The following is a 16,076-nucleotide window of genomic DNA, read 5'->3' on the forward strand; positions in this document are numbered from 1 at the left end:
AACTCTCTTAAAACCCCAGTGAATAAACCGAACTGCTTCACGGCTAAGCATAAAGCAGAGCTATTTATCTGTAGCGTTTAACTAGTTGACAATTTGCAGATAACTACTCAACAACTTTGATTTATTTTTTCTTTTATTTTTTTGTTGAGCGTAATGATGAATTAGCTGTGCAAAAAGATCTTTGAAATGCTGATGAAGGCTTAACGCTGAAATGCTTATTTGTTGACAGCTACAAATAGAGAAGCATTAATTTCTGTTTTTGCTCCATCCATAAGCCCGCAGCTGTTTTAAATATATAAATAGCAGAGAGTTTAATGCACACATTTCTTTGTGCTGTGTAGTTTGAATAGCTGTTTTTTGATTAAGCTGTCTGCTTGAGTGTAAAGAAGCAAATGCAGGATTTTGTGTCTCTGTGTGCGTGTGTGTGTTTTGTATCTTAGCTTTCCTTTGTGTCTCTTAAAGTGTGTCATTGTATTTTCTTCTTATCTTCCTCCAACTTGTGTGCAACCTCTGACCCTGTGGTTTATCCTTGCATATCACAGGGCGAGGATCAGTCACAGTGGGTCTGTGAAACTGAGCATCTACATGACGGTTTACACAATCACCTACGTCATCCTCTTCATCTATGAGGCGGAGGTACTGTTTACACAATCACCAACACTGCTGGAAGGGACTGGAAGTTTATTTTTAATATCGATTTTATCTATACATATATTCCTAGTCAGCAGTATAGCATCATATTTTCAGAGCCATTTACTGTGCCCAGAAATAATCATGCTGACTTTTTCCACTATGTAAGGTTGACAGGCTTGTGATAATGTGAGTAGGTGTGCAGGGAAGTAGCTTGGCAGCTATAGTGTGGATTGTTGGCAAAATTTGGACGCCATGCAGTCGACTGGCATAACTCTGATGTTCTTATTGTTTTAATTTGTCCAATAATTCTTTGGTAACAAAATGACTGCGAAACTGTTCTGAAGCATCAGCTGTGTTTTTGTTTTTATCGCCAATTAGTTTGAGCAGACTGGGACATTTAACGAAGATAGTAAGCGAAATCTTAATCCTGCTAAACATTAGCACATCTTCACCCCTGTGAAGCTGTAAAATGCTCAGTAATGAAAAAAATTATCTTAATTGTTAATGATGCTGATACAGTATGACCATAAACATGTGTAATTCATTTTTAGTTTTCAAAAGATTGCTATACAAATACATATTTGAGGGCTATGTGTGAGAATATTGTTGATGTTATTTACTTAAGCCTGAGCCTGTTCGGTCACTATTTGTTATATAGGTGGGGATCTTATATTCATTTTTTTGCACGGTCTGTTTACTATGTGGTGACTGAATAAATAAATATCAAATATGAATAAATATTAATTATCAAAATTGTGGTCAGGCCCTGTGATAGACTGGGCACCTGTTGAGGGTGTACCTTGCCTCTCACTCTGACATCTGGGATAGACTTCAAGCCCTGGGAGACCCTGAATTGGAGAAAGGTGAAGGAAAATGTATGGATGGGAAGAAAATTGTTCTAAATTAATTGAATATTGATTAATTTGCTAATTCAACTATAGCTCCAGAGTCAAAATGAATTAATAATTATGCCAATAATGATTTAATACCAAGCATTTTAAGGTTTCACCTTGTCAAATGTGTGGATTTCATGCTTTTTATAATGCTTTGGTTTTGAAGTCTTCAGTGGATAGAATGAAATAGTTGTTGTTTTTTTGTACAGATCAATTAATTAAAGCAAGATTGATTGCTTCAATGGGGGAATAACTGAAAGAATAATCAAGACTGAAAATATCCTTTAGTGCCAGTCCTGTGAACAGTGGCGATCAAAGCTTTCAGTTCAAATACGAAAACGTCCCGATCCCTTTGCCCTTCAGGTGTGACATGAAAACAGCGTCTGAATTACATCCGGCATGATTGGGTACAAGATTTCTGACACGCCTAAACTCGACACAGCATCTGCACTTGTGTTATTGCTCTATTTGGCTTTTTTAATAATCTCATAAATATTCATAGAAGAGTTGGGCCCATAGATCAGCGTGGGCCGTAATGGCTTTTCCTGTCAAGTTATTCATTACATTGATACATTACTAATTATGAAAATGCATCAAGTTGATTGTAAAAACAAAATGCTGAAAATCATTGATGAGTTACAAATTTTCTATCTTGACAGAAACAGCCAGACAGTTCCCAAGTGCAACCACAACATTTATGGTTCCTTATGCCAGTGCATATAATGTACTCGAGCTCAGATCAAGAACCTTTAGAGTTTTCCTTGACAGGGACGTTAGACTTCGTAATCAGCCTCGACTCATTAATTCTTATGCCTCTCTAGGTTCCAGCTTCGATGAGCTTATGAATTAATAACAGACTCGTTGCATACATCTCTGCATACTGTAAAGCCTGCAGCAACGTGACATGTAAATATGGTAAATGTAGGGACGGTGGATTACAGTCTTTGAGGACAGCACGGTGATGATACATTTGGCACAGTGTAGTGGAAGCTCACTGATAACTCTCACAATACAATATGTGGATCTGAGGCAGTATAATTTCTCTGGTGCCTGCCCTCTTATATGGTCGCTGCTATTAAAGAGCTCAAAACTCCAGGGAGCTCCTGCTAAAAATAAGCTTAACTAGGTTACAATTGGAACTGAAAGGAAGACTTGTACACTGTTTCTTGGGTTGCAGTCAGGAATCTGCCAGGCCCTCTGGAATCAAAGCAGGGCTGTGTTCTAAGTGTTATAGCTGTCTGTTACCATATCTGAATGTGTGAAAGCATTTAGTGTGACTCTTTCCAAGTGTCTGAATGAGTGAAAACAATGTTGAATTATTTCTAATCATTCCTACTGGCGATTCAGGAGGAAGTATCAAAAGTGTTTGTACTTCAAAGTTTTATTTGTGCTTTAAGAGCGAACTCGTGGCTGTAAAAGTCGGATTTAGTCACTCAGTTGAGTTCTGCCTGAATTTCCTTTTCACCCTTAAATCACAGACAGACAACTTCAAGCTGTTGTGGAAAACCTGTTCACAAAATTCATGCACAGCACAACCACACGTGTCCCTGCAGGTTCAAATCTACATCTTTGCATCTTCTTTTCTCATTCTTAAATTTATACAAAAATTGTGTACCCTTTTAGATATTGCAATACAGAATTAAAATACTTCTTTGTGACTCTCTGGTATGCTGGGGAGGTTTCAAGCAGGTCCACACCAACTAGTCAGATCTATGCATTATGCAGGATGGCCCATGCTATCCTGTCACTGGACTGTGAAATGCAATCTAGTATCAGCAGATTCAAGCACATGCCCCAAATACACACATACAAAGCCGTGCACACAAATACCAGTGGCCTAGTTGTGAAGTATCGGTGTCAAAGACTCACACTGAATGCTACAAGCAGAGCTTTGCCTCTGTCATCACAGTGGATCTACTGAACCATGAGCTATCCATCTTAGTAATTAAAACACCAGCTTCAGTATAAAGCTTCTTCCCTCCTTTTGTGTAAAATATTTTGTACTTGTTTTAATGTGTGCGTGGTAATTTTGGCATCATTTCCTCCTGCCAGTTCTTTGACCCAGGTGAAGTGCTGTACGCCTACGACAGCCCTGCAGGATACGGACTCATGGGCCTGCAGCTGGTTGCGTATGTGTGGTTTTGCTACGCCGTGCTGGTCTCCCTGAAGCACTACCCCGAGAAGCAGCCCTTCTACGTCCCTTTCTTCACCACATACACACTATGGTGAGACCTGCACTGCTCTCTGCGCTTAATAGCACCAGAGATGGTACTGGGGTTTTGATTGCACAAGTATAAAAAAATACAGATTTCTCTGCTTGAGGACTCTCGATTTGAATAATTTATGCTGTTCTGTGGGAAAAAAAAGTGCATGAGAAAGCTCATGTTTGAGCTATCTGGGAATAAAAAGGTGTTTACACATATTCTCTGCAGTAGTGTGCGGCCAAACACTTTTACCTCACATGGTTGCAGTGTATCATTGTTTCTGACTGCATGATTGCTAGACAATACTGTGTGTTTTTCTGAGTTGGTGAGATATCTTCTATTAGAATAATTTATGCTTCTTTATATGCGTGCCAGATATTCAGTGCTTTGTACTGGATCAGCTACATACTTCTACACAATCCTGAGAAAAAACATTTTTTGCTTAGTATCTCTAGCCGTCACCCACTTATATATAACAGCAGAGGCTTGAAATGAAGAGTAGATTACAAAGACTAATATTATCTATGTATTTCTCCCTCATTGCAACCACAATCTCCCGCCTCATTATCCACATCTCTGCTCTTTCCATCTTTATCTCTCTATATGCTTTAAATCTTCTGCTCTCATTGCGTTTTTTTCTCTCCCACCATCAGACCACATTCTTGTAGTTTTTTGGGGGTCTTTTTGTCTAATGTGCTTTCTCATTATTAACGTAAGTGTGTTCACTATTCTTCCTCAGGTTTTTTGCTGTCCCTGTTATGGCTCTGATTGCCAACTTTGGGATTCCTCGTTGGGCTCGGGAGAAGATCGTCAACGGCATTCAGCTCGGGATCCATCTCTACGCTCACATCGTCTTTCTTGTTCGTATCGATCGCACACTCACATGCAGACGAGTTCATATTATTTAAGTCACTTTTTCCGTTGTCAGTCATACATTATTTCTTAACTTCCTCATGCTGGTTGTCTTTTACACACATCATTATCTTCCTTTTTCTCACCTTCGACACGTTATTATTTATTAATGAGCCCGGTTCAGGCAAATTTCCGTTCGCATGCCTGCTCACTACATTCCTTGCACTTTCCTCTTCTCACTTAGATCTGGATGCATGAAAGCTACTATACAGTATACCCTGATTTTAAACTGTGTATATATGTGTGTGTGTTTATTTTATATGCACATCTGTGTCATTTTCTAATCTGTTTGCCTTTTAGGTTATCACACGGCCTTCAGCAGCCAATAAGAACTTCCCATACCATGTACGGACATCCCAAATCGGGATTCTGCTGTCCAGTCCGAAAGGCGGTGAGGGGGCGGAGAGTTTTCCTCATCATGCCTATGGAAATAGCTCCTTTCTGGGAGACTCGCAACCCAACTTCACCGAACTTTTCTCCATCCAATCAGTAAGTGTAAACTGCAAGTGTTTATGTATATTTGAATTTATAATTGATATTCTGGACTGAAATTAGATATAATACAAGGAAATTGAAGACCCAGAAAACAAGGTGCTTTTATCAGAGTTACTGCACATGTACTTACATACTATATAGAATATAACTGGATCAGTTGTTTCCTAATCCTTTTCAAATGTGTATGTTTCTGTGAAAACTGAAATTACCTCATTGCCTCACCCTAAAAAATTTCCATTAGCTTAATAATACAATAACTAAGGGAAAATGTTTACAGGGATTATTTCTTCCCAGAAACTTTCATAGCTTCCTAAATGTGACAGGCGAGTGACAGTGAACACAGACTGATATTAAAACACTTTAGCACAGTGAAATAATAATTAAATAGGAACTTTGACCAGATTTGACCAGAAGTATTTTTTAGTCAGATGCATTTAAAAAAACAAAACAAAACATCAAGCCCCTGACATTTAGGTGGTGCAACATATCTACAAACTGCAGTCCTCTCCTGAGCCACTTTAACTTCTGCTACCTTAGGGGGCAACTGAACAGCCACTGTTAAGTACTGATGGTGTTTTCAGCATTTCTTGAACCTGAGTATTGATGATATCTGTGACAGCCTTAAGGATTTGTCTGTGGCTGTGGCAGTAGTGGTCCCTCGCTGTTGGTTTGTATCTTTGCCTTTCCCACAGAACAATTTAAATGTGCGTGGTTGAACATTGAAGAGGTCCTGGATTAAAAGCATTCTGCTGCTTGCTCCTATATTGTCCAGGTTCTCAGCTGCATGGATGTATGGATTATCATCAGTCCTCATTTAAGTTGCTGATAGGAAGCTTGTTTTTCTGCCCCTACAAGGTCGTGGTGTTCAGGTTTCAAGTTGAGTAGCAATCTTCTTAGAATAATTCCTCCTCTCGAAGCCCTTGACTGTGAAAATTGAGACCTGATAGATGAGTGCCATGAACAAACTCTAGGTTGGTATATCCACACCTTGGACTTGTCTGGCAGGCCTGATTTGTTAGTGGAAACCAGCCAAGTTTCCAGTCTTTGGTTGATATTTGATGGATGCCGTGTCACTCAGGCTGTTGTAAGCGACTCTTCTCAAGCTCTTCACTGGTTTCTTGTGATGGATGGTATCTGAAAGTTTCAGCTTCAGGTAGAGCATGGAGACTTTTCTTTCCTTCAGCACCAGCAATCTAAACCAACTAGATAACCTGGCATTGTAGTCAAGACACATTTTGAGTGTGGTCCCACTTGCATTTCATCCACTGGACCACTAATTCTCCTGTGCTTTCCAGTTTTATCTCCATACCTGTGTACTACAGACACCTCTATTAGGATTCATGCTTTTTGGAGTAACTGAGGAGGTATTCTGCCCCCTCAGGCACCTGTCAGGCCCACTAAGCAGGAATATGGTTGGGTAGATCTGGGGCATTCATCACCGTGGGCTGCACTGGCCTGTGGGTTGAGTTGAGCCAGAGACCAATAGCTGTAGTTACTGTGAACAATTACACTTCCATCAGAGGCCTAGAGACCTGGTAGATATTCAGAGAGCACAAGGTGTTACACACTCTTTCCAAAACACATTTTATACCTTTTTGTTTTCCACTGGTGTTCTTTCTTCTTCAAGAAGAAATACTAGGTCAGGCTAAAGACCCTCAGTGCACTATTTCTGTGTCTTCTGGTGTTATCATTCTGTTATTGGTAGTCATTAAAGGCCACTGTTCCAGTCAGGTAAACCTGTATATGTTTAATTTCCATCAAAGTATCTTGGGCATTTGCTGCCATAGCTGGTTTACTGATTGGTGTCTGCAATGTAGAGGATCAGACCATGACAAAATGTGAAACTCTCTTCTTCTTTTTTCCAGGAACCGGTAAAGACGGTGGAGGAGACAGTGGCCCGTAAAGGGCCAGATGTGCAGAGAAATAGCGAACAGAAGATCATCACCACTGCTGCTGACTTAACGTCGATATTGCCCTCACCTCCGCCTCCAATACCCCCGCGCCCGGCCACACGATCACCCCCACTCCCACCCCGGCTTCCGTCCTTTACAGAGTATTTCACCATGCAGAGTGGAGGAGGAGCAGGATTTGGAACAAAGGCATGAGATGGAGAGAAAGGCAGGACAGAGGAAGTTGGGCAGTAGGGCGGGGGGAGCATGAAAGCAAGGACAGAATGACAATAAAAATAGAAATAGTGACAATAACTAAAGAAATATAGTGGAATTCAAAGTAAAGGTCAGCCAGAAAAAAGGGAAAAAAAGAAATGAAAATGTTTGGAAGGACGAAGAAGAGATCATCAGAAAAGTGAATCCCTAAACGGTCGCTTTTCACCTTTGAATGGAAGTGATCAGAATGGAGGAGTGAGGGGAAATGGCTGAGGCACAAGTGCAGAGCTTGTTAAAGAATAAAGAAGCAATAAATATTTGATGTTGACCAGTAAAAGGCACACAGGGAGAAAGATGACAAAGTGGATGTAGCCAGAGCAAAAAATGATAGCTGTGCACAAAGCGGAAATGAACAAAATTCTTGAAATAGTTTTCATTCAAAAATTCATGAGGCATTGATGGTGTGCCTGAAAGAGTTTGTAAATAGCTAAACCCGGTGAGTGCTACCAATCTACATAGTTTTATTTAAATAAAAAAAAAAAGAAAAAAAGGAAAGATTTATTTTTGTTTTTCCACATCATTAAATTGTAGTTGGTGCTGTGACCATAGAGAAATATCATGCCATTACATGTTCTGGGTTAATCTAAAAAAGGATTTTTTTTTTATTTTTGACACTGTTTGATAAAGCATAGATATATTTACTCTATACGAAATCTGTTCGGTTTATTTATATTCTTATATGCCTCCATTGCAGCTGGCTATACTGGATTGATATGCTGATGTGTAACTGTAAATGTCACGTTTACTGTGGGCACTCCTAGGTACAGTGCTTGTAAAAACACGCATGTTTGTATTGTATTTCCTGTCTTAAAAACACTGATTATATGTACTCAACATGACCACACAATATTTGCATATTGTGTGTATTGAACTCTTTCCTTTTGTAAATGCATACAATAAGCTTCAGTATATTTCGACTGGATAAACTCTGTTGTTACTCCAGTCAAAAGCGTCTTGCGCTGTTTGAGACACAATATAAAACCAATGTTATATTGGGTTTTTTTTTCTTTTGGTTGAATTTTCACTAGAGTACAGAATATGCCTGTTAAAAAAAAAAGTCATTTCTGTGTATGTAGACGTTGGTGAATGTACTGATGCAATACAGCACAAGGACAGGGGTGATTTTCAAGTTACTGGAATTACTCTAGTATACCTTTTGTCAATTTTTCTTTTTGCCTCTCTTTGGCTTGCTTACATCTGACACATCCATGACTTAAAAGCTGGAGGCTGCCTTTTTTTATAGAATACAAGTAACTTCATTCTCACCTCTGTCTCAATCCTGAAACACGAATATTATATTTGTCGGGTTCTCGCACCTGAATAAGTTACCCAGTGTGAAAAGCCGAACAAATATTACAAGTTTTGTATCCCCTAATATTGAGCTATAACAAGAAAAAACAACAAAAAAAAACCTTGTAGATGAACTGTGAAACAGATACCGTGTACATTTCGTCTGTCCTGCATGGAGCACTTTAATGTTCCTGGTCTTAGTCTGTTTATTCGTGATGATGTCACCTTATAAGACTGCTTTGAAACCTGTATTCCTACAACATCGAGTACTATTCCAGATGCATACACCTGTAAATACAGTCCAAAAACGCCATCAACTGTCCAAACGTTTGAAGTTAACGTTTCATGCTTAGTCAGTGTAACGCAACACTGAATCTCACATGCTGGTAAGAATTATGTAAGGGTGTCATTGAGACTGAGTACACTTGACAAATTCAGTGTTTTTTTTTATCTCGACCTTTCATTCATTTCTGGCTTATAAAATCTGTGGCTCTGCTAATTATCCACAGATGTGTCACTGGCAGTCTTTCTGTAAAGGAGTTTAGGCAACGTTAGGACTGTGGTGTGTACCTTGTAAGAGTGTAATCAGAGGTGTAACTTAGTCTGTGCAACTGAATGATACTTGAATTGGAGTATTAGCTGTTATTCTGATTATGTTTCTGATTTGTATTTGGCATGTCTGCCATTTCGTCAGCTGTTGACCATTGTTACGGTTGCCATGACTTGACTGATAAGAAACTGGGTGACTCGATATACTTACTGAAATGTATCCCTGCTTCAACCTTGTTTATAATGACTTTTAATTACAGAAATGACACAAAGAACTGGAGACAGAGCGTGAAGAAAAGAGATTGTGTATGCATGACAGAAAACAGCACAGCTTTTAGGCTACTCGGAGTGATCTGGTTAAGAGCACATCACTAAAGCACCGTCAAATGCATTTTAATGGTGTCAAATAATAATTCTAAATAAGCTGTACATATACACTTTTTGCCAAAATAATAAAAAACTTTGGTTTTATTAGAGGCTTTGCCTGGCTTTGTGTTATATGGCTCCTGTGTTACGATCCAGTTAGGACAAGGGCACGTGTCCAAAGGAGTAAATCTAATATCTGTAAATCAAATTTAGAATCTGTTCTCATTACAAGTCCATTAAAGTAAAACACCACAGGGACAGACTCCAGCCTGCTCACAATCTGATGTAGGCTAGCCTAATTGTTTCGCAGTCACTGCCAATATCCTGTTTGGTGACCCCTGAAGTACAGAGCCACAACAAAATGCCTGTGTTTGAGTTTCAGGTAGAGACACAAGCTTTCAATATGACTAATGTGACCGTCTTCAGAGAAAAAATTAAAATATAATGCTTGGTAATGAGCAGTGTGATAGATAGCAATGTTGCTTCCCAGCAAGAAGGTCCCTGGTTTAAAGCCAGGCTGGGGCCTTTTTTCTGTGGAGTTTGCATGTTAGAGTAACCGGTGAATCTAAACCGAGAATGAGTGGTTATCTGTCTCTTTGTGTTAGCTCTGCAATAGACTGGCAGCCTGTCCAGCCCAGCTGTGATCCTGAATTGGATAAGAGGATGGTTGAATTTTTTTTCTTTAGTTTAAAAATACACAGCTATTGCTGGAGCCATGGTTAATGTTATTAGTTACACATGTGCTTCCACACTGAGTCATTCACTGCTCCCTAAATGATAAACACTGTATACCAAAAGGTGCACTTTTATAGTCTAGTAAGCAATAAACTGACAATTTGAGCACATGAATCACCACTGTTATTGTTCCCAGAAAAAGTGTAATTTTCACTGTGACACATTGTATTAGGGTTTTGTCAGTATGAAGTAGTGTATATGCAAAGGGCACTAATATCAGGATGGTGGAGGGAAGATGTAGGCCATTATTTTGTAAATTTAGGTCTTAGATGTGAGACTTGTCTGCCACTTTATTAGGTACATTTTACTAGTTATCATTTTGGACCCTGTTTTGTCTTCAGAACTCCAATAATTTATTGTGACATGGATCCAACAAGGTGCTTGACACAATCCTGACAGATTTGGTCCTTATTGACATAATATCACAGAGTTCCTGAAGAACCCAAAGATGCTCTGTTGGATTGAGATCTGGTGGCTGTTCAGGCAATTTGAGTGCAGTGAACTAATTTCTATTTTCAAGAAACCAGTTTGAGAAAATGCATTGTGATGCTATCCTGCTGGAAGCATTCACCAGCAGACGGGTACATCGTGCTCATAAAGGGTGAGCAACAATACTCAGATAGACTGTGACGTGTAAATTACATTGTTTGTGCCAAATTCTGACCTTACCATCAAAATGTTGCAACAGAAATCAAGACCAGGAAATCTTTTGTTACTTAGTTTTAGTGAGTCTGTGCAAATTGTAGCCTTGGCTTCCTGTTTCTGACAGCAGTGCACCTGGTGTGAACTTCTGCTGCTATAGTCCATCTGCTTCAAGGTTCAACATGTTGTGCATTCAGAGTTGTTCTGATCATGGTGGTCCAGGAAAATCAGAGTAGATCAGCAGTTTCTGAAATACTCAGACCAGCCCATCTGCCATGAATGAATTGAGCTTCTGCCACACATTATCTGATTAGATATTTGCAACAGTGAGTCGCTGAACAGGTGTACCTAACAAGATGGGTAGTGATTGTACAGTTGTGCTTTATATAAATGAAATTTGAACATGTCCATAATTCCTTGTGTTAGTTCCGCTGTCGACTAATTTTGTATATGGCGTGTCTACCATTGTGTGTGCTGTTGCAAGCCAATAGACGTGACTCAGGTGGCTGAATCACTACGTCAGCCTTGTCTATACTGACATTAACTACAAGACTGGAAAACGATTAGTGAAGAGAACTTAGAGACAATGTACTGTCCAGAAATCCTCCTTTAAACTGGAACTACACCAATTTGCACATGAAGGCAACCCTGTATAACCCTGCCACGCTTATTATATTTGAAGTTTTGAGACTTTTACATCATCACTGCGATCCTTATCCTGAAAAAAATAAACTGCGCAAAAATGACAGATGTAGCAAAAAGTATATATATTAAAACTCATATATGTAAATTGCTAGTTTTAATTTCAGTTTTTTGTTAGAAGGATCAGTCAACACTCTGAATTTTCTGGCAATTATTTAATTATTCAGGCTTTACAGGGTTAAAACCAGTCATATGTAAATTACATTACTCGCCTCGTTACAGTGCACTGTACTACTGGTAAACTGATTGCTGCTGTTAACATGCATCGCACACCTAAACAGTACTGCAGGACAAGCATATCCTAACACTGCAGTGCCCATACCAAGCAGGACAATGAGCTCTGGCACACCGCAAAAAGTGCAACAGCTCAGGGGACTTGACAAAGAGTTCAAGGGGTTGACCCAACCTCCAAACTCCCCAGATCCCAGTCCAATCGAACATCCGTGGAATGCGCCATTACAAATCCCATTCCACGGAGGCTCCACTGTGCAACCCACAGGACTCACAATCATCTACTGCCATTCACCACAGAACTCTCCCAGAGGTCCCATGCCCCAGCAGGTCAGAGCTATTTTGCCAGCTTGAGGAGAGCTGTGTAATGTAATTCAGGAGGTTTTAATGTTGTGGTTGATTGGTGTATATGTCACAAGGAGCGCTATGCATCCTGTAATGCCTTCAGAAAATTGATGACATGTCCAAAAATAATAGTAACATTGCTTGTGCTTGAAAACAACAAATTTATAAGAGTCATACTCTGTTATAAACAGAAATGGAATATGCAGTTATAGAGTAGCACAATTTTGATCATTCCTTTGACTGCTTTAAAATTATAACCACCATTACCACATTAATAAGAAAAGCAGTTTATTTGTGAACCTATTTATGAATGCTCAACAGCATGAATCTGAATTCATTAACAATCAAAGGAAAACCAAACATTTCTTGCTTATCTTAAGAAATAATATTTATTAATACACAATCAGAAATACTTTACAGAGCTGCGGCTTCTTTTGGTAAAGAACTGCATCAGTGTCTGTTGCGGCCTTTAAGCCACAGTCTGCAGAATATGCAAGTGGCTCTTCAGAAGCATTTCAGTACCCCACCATCACCCTTCAGCCATCTTTGATCCATCTCCATGGTGGCAACTACGGCTTTGTGTCTAACTGTTGTGCCCTGTCCTCTCTGTAGCCTTTGAGGAGCTGGTTGATGAGAGTCAGTTCATTTTCCTTTTTCGCAGGATAAAGGGGTGGGAAAGGGTTGCCTTTGTACTCCAGAACAGCCATCTTAGCTCTGTCCAGGTTCTGTCTGTTGGGGATGCGTGCCAGCCGTGTGTAGCTGTTTGAGTGGTTCTCAAACCGTGGAGCCAGGACCTTGAAGAGCTTTGGGACCAGATCCTTCTCCTGAAGAGAGGAAGCATACTTAAAATAAGCTTTACATCAACTGTTTTATATTCAGAGCTACACGGTTATTATCTTTACAAAGTGAAGAAGAGCTGCAGACACATACCGTCAGCCAAAAACTGGCCATTTTCATCGCCTTCTCATCAGTGTCTCCCTTTTTGGCATAGTCTACCAGCTAGAGGGGAAAAAAGAAAAGATAAAAGAAAACATCGAAAGTCAGACGCACGTCAAAGAAAATGAATTAAAGACCTCTTTCAAAAAATATAAGGTTTTGAAACCTTGTTAAGAAGTTCATACCATGTTTTTTTAATATGCTAGAAGACAAGTCATGAACAAATAAAACAAATTAAAAAAACAAAAAAAAAAAACAGCTACTATTGAAGTATGCCAATTAAAATGAAAATCACAAATTCAGGCAGTCAGGATTTCACACATAAACCGAATATGAGAGCAGGGCTCATGTTATCTGTGTGTACTCGTTTTGTTTCAGTTAAGTGTGAGAATCTGCTGCTTTTTCTGTCATTTACAGTTGCGTGAGTTTCGTCATCTCATCTGTGTCTTACACTGATCCACGTGAAAACAGAGAGCAAAGAAGTGATGATTAATTTGACTTGACAACTTGTGATGTTGCCCTGAGAGAGGGGAAAAAACAAACCTTTCTTACAAGTGTTAATCTATTTAATTGTTATGTTTGTATTAACATGTTTTTGACTCACTTTAATAGCTGAAACTTGCTAATTTTCAGTGTGGTACAGGCTTTGTATATTTTGTCAGGATCCTCTAAAACACTCAGTTTTATGTAGCGAGTAATTTTGTGAGTGCGGAGCCAAGACGTGTGGCGAAGACCAATTTACATATTCACAGATGTCTGCATACTGAATAAGGCAAAGTTTTAGAGTTAGAACTATTTTAATGCAATAAAGGGTTATTTTTATATGAAAAACAACTTCTAAACAGGGATAACATTCAGTCAACTGAATAGTTAAATCCAAGTATATAAATTTTTAACACAAAAGTTTTAAGTAGCAAACTGCTCAGTGACATACTATATGCACAAATTTCCCACACAGGGGTTCTCCATTACTGCCACATGATGAAACTTGAGTGTGCTTCACACACACCTAAACCCAATTTAAACTACACACCAGGACTCACTAAACACTATTCGTGTTCAATGCAAATAAAGGATCCCTATAAGATAAAAGGCAGTTAGAGACATGTCTCTAATCCAATGGAAGGTGCGACATGAGAAAGCCTAACCACAGTGGAGAACAGATGTTTTGTGAGGCATGTGCACACCTCATCCCATGCTGTTGTAGAGCAGACGTGTGCAGAAACAGTGACCTGTGCCCCTTTGGGAGTGGATACACCTGGTATTCAATATTCCACAGCACCAGTGATCCGCTAGCTGCTCTTGCTGTGGAAGCATGTTTTATACTCTTTTTGTTATTCTAGGGGGTGGGTGGGGTATTCTCACAAATCATATCAAGACATTTGGAGCCAGAAAGAAGTGGCAAGGTAGAAGCTACAATCAGTTTTGGCAAAATGGCCAAGAAAGCTGCAGAAATTGCAGTCAAAACATAACATAGCAGTGGTAGTATAATTTATTTAAGTAGCGAGAAATACTGTTTTGATAGTAGGTACAATAGTACAGAGATTATTAAAGAAGTTTAATATATAAATTAATTATAAAACTTCTTCTTTAATATTGTCTATATACAGCCCATTTACCAATATAAGCATAGGAAACACATACAAACAATCGCAAGCAATCGTTTTTTAGCATGACATTAACACTGGGCAGAAATGCAGAGATGTTACTGTTGGGGTTGGACTAGTTTGCTTTTTCGCTTTATGCTTGTCTTGCATTGCTTCCACATTACAGCAGAACTTCACTCAGCTCAGATCTCAGTCAGACGGTGCAGGCTTATGAATAAATGAATGTGTATTTTCACAATCTGCAGTGGAAACACTGAGCTGTGAAAACCACCAAGCGTTCATTTCATTGATCGGTTGGAAGAACGTGCCTGTTTCAGCTGACCGGAGAGTGACCCGAGTGTTGCACTAGCCAATATGAACTGATTGATTAAAACGTTGTTTATATTAATTGTTATGTTAGTAATGACAGTGAGTTGCTGTGGGTGTAACAATCCTCTTAAGATGCGAGTCCACGTGTTTCTACTCAATAACTGTACTGACCTTATTAGAAAGGCATCCCCGCAGATTAAATAATAATGTTATTAATAATTACTCATATTGAATTTGGTTAGTTAGAACTACTCAGATACTGTTAGATACTGGTTTCACCGCTTCTAAGCATACTGGTTCCTCACATGGTCACCTTTTCGGCGTAGAAGCGGACTTCATCTGCTCGGGCCAGCGTGGTTTCTATCCTCTCGTGTCGGACCAGTCCTGTCAAAATGTTGCGCAGCATGTCGATCCTGGACCGTGGGCCCAAACCCATCCTCCGGGCCATCCGGCCGTGGGAGATCAACATTTGCAACGTGAGGCGCATTTTGTCGGATAGCTTCGCCTACGAGAGCCCGCGTCAGACAAAAATAAAATTCAAAAAGCAAAGAAAGGCTTAGAATATACTCTATCTAAACCACTGTTTATACACAAAATAGAGCAGGTTACCTAAATGTTAGAAATATTCCGGAGGTCACGTATATCAACGATATATGTGCTGGAGTTGACATTGGTGGTACGTCGGCTAATATGTCCGACTGGGTCGCGAAACTGCGACAAGATAGTTCCGCTTAACACCGCCGCTACCTCACGGTCTATTGCTACAACAGGGGTCCTTTTTAAAAAACACCTTCTCTATATGTTTTTGTTTGTTTGGTTAAAAAGTATTGTTATACTGTTGTTGCGTGTGTGCATGTAAACTGTGTAAACTGATGAATGTTACGAAACTATTCATATCTACATAACTCTTAGGCATTGTTGTGCCTCCCACGACTCAAAAGGTTATGATCCAGTCTCAAAATTTCGACTTATTCCTGTTTCAAAATTGCTGAACTTTTTTCAGATGCCACCCCAAAAAGGTTGTTTCAGTGGTAAAAAGTTTTTTTTTTAAAAAAATAATAA

The 16,076-nt window shown here is 39.4% G+C and overlaps 2 protein-coding genes across 3 annotated transcripts in view; one reads left to right on the plus strand and one right to left on the minus strand.

Moving 5' to 3' along the window:
- The window catches only part of tmem145 (transmembrane protein 145), a 40,594-nt gene extending 30,982 nt beyond the window's left edge, over nt 1–9,612 (plus strand). The window contains exons 11-15 of the mRNA XM_063486973.1: nt 543–636; nt 3,579–3,751; nt 4,470–4,590; nt 4,943–5,131; nt 7,003–9,612. Of these exons, the coding sequence (XP_063343043.1) occupies nt 543–636; nt 3,579–3,751; nt 4,470–4,590; nt 4,943–5,131; nt 7,003–7,242 (817 nt within the window). The 3' untranslated portion in view covers nt 7,243–9,612. The remainder of the gene's footprint in view (nt 1–542; nt 637–3,578; nt 3,752–4,469; nt 4,591–4,942; nt 5,132–7,002) is intronic.
- A 2,123-nt stretch (nt 9,613–11,735) lies between these two features.
- mrpl17 (mitochondrial ribosomal protein L17) lies at nt 11,736–15,723 on the minus strand. 2 transcript variants are annotated; one of them, XM_063486026.1, is made up of 4 exons: nt 15,624–15,723; nt 15,328–15,519; nt 13,093–13,161; nt 11,736–12,986 (listed from the first exon to the last, which is right to left on the minus strand). In XM_063486026.1, the coding sequence occupies exons 2-4, from the start codon at nt 15,499–15,501 to the stop codon at nt 12,732–12,734; spliced, it is 498 nt and encodes a 165-aa protein (XP_063342096.1). In that variant the 5' UTR covers nt 15,502–15,519; nt 15,624–15,723; the 3' UTR covers nt 11,736–12,731. The 2 variants fall into 2 exon arrangements, with proteins under 2 accessions (XP_063342096.1, XP_063342095.1); XM_063486025.1 differs by having other exon boundaries at nt 15,328–15,709.
- Nucleotides 15,724–16,076: the final 353 nt, after the last annotated feature.

Source organism: Pelmatolapia mariae, linkage group LG10_11 (genome assembly GCF_036321145.2).
Source record: "Pelmatolapia mariae isolate MD_Pm_ZW linkage group LG10_11, Pm_UMD_F_2, whole genome shotgun sequence".
NCBI lineage: Eukaryota > Metazoa > Chordata > Actinopteri > Cichliformes > Cichlidae > Pelmatolapia > Pelmatolapia mariae.

Excerpts from the sequence above, each read along its gene's own strand:
- mrpl17 (XM_063486026.1), bottom strand. The coding sequence starts at position 15,501 with ATGCGCCTCACGTTGCAAATGTTGATCTCCCACGGCCGGATGGCCCGG. Across the intron at positions 13,162-15,327 it reads TCCGCTTCTACGCCGAAAAG|CTGGTAGACTATGCCAAAAA; the intron begins GTGACCATGTGA and ends TTTCCCCTCTAG. Across the intron at positions 12,987-13,092 it reads TGGCCAGTTTTTGGCTGACG|GAGAAGGATCTGGTCCCAAA; the intron begins GTATGTGTCTGC and ends TCCTCTCTTCAG.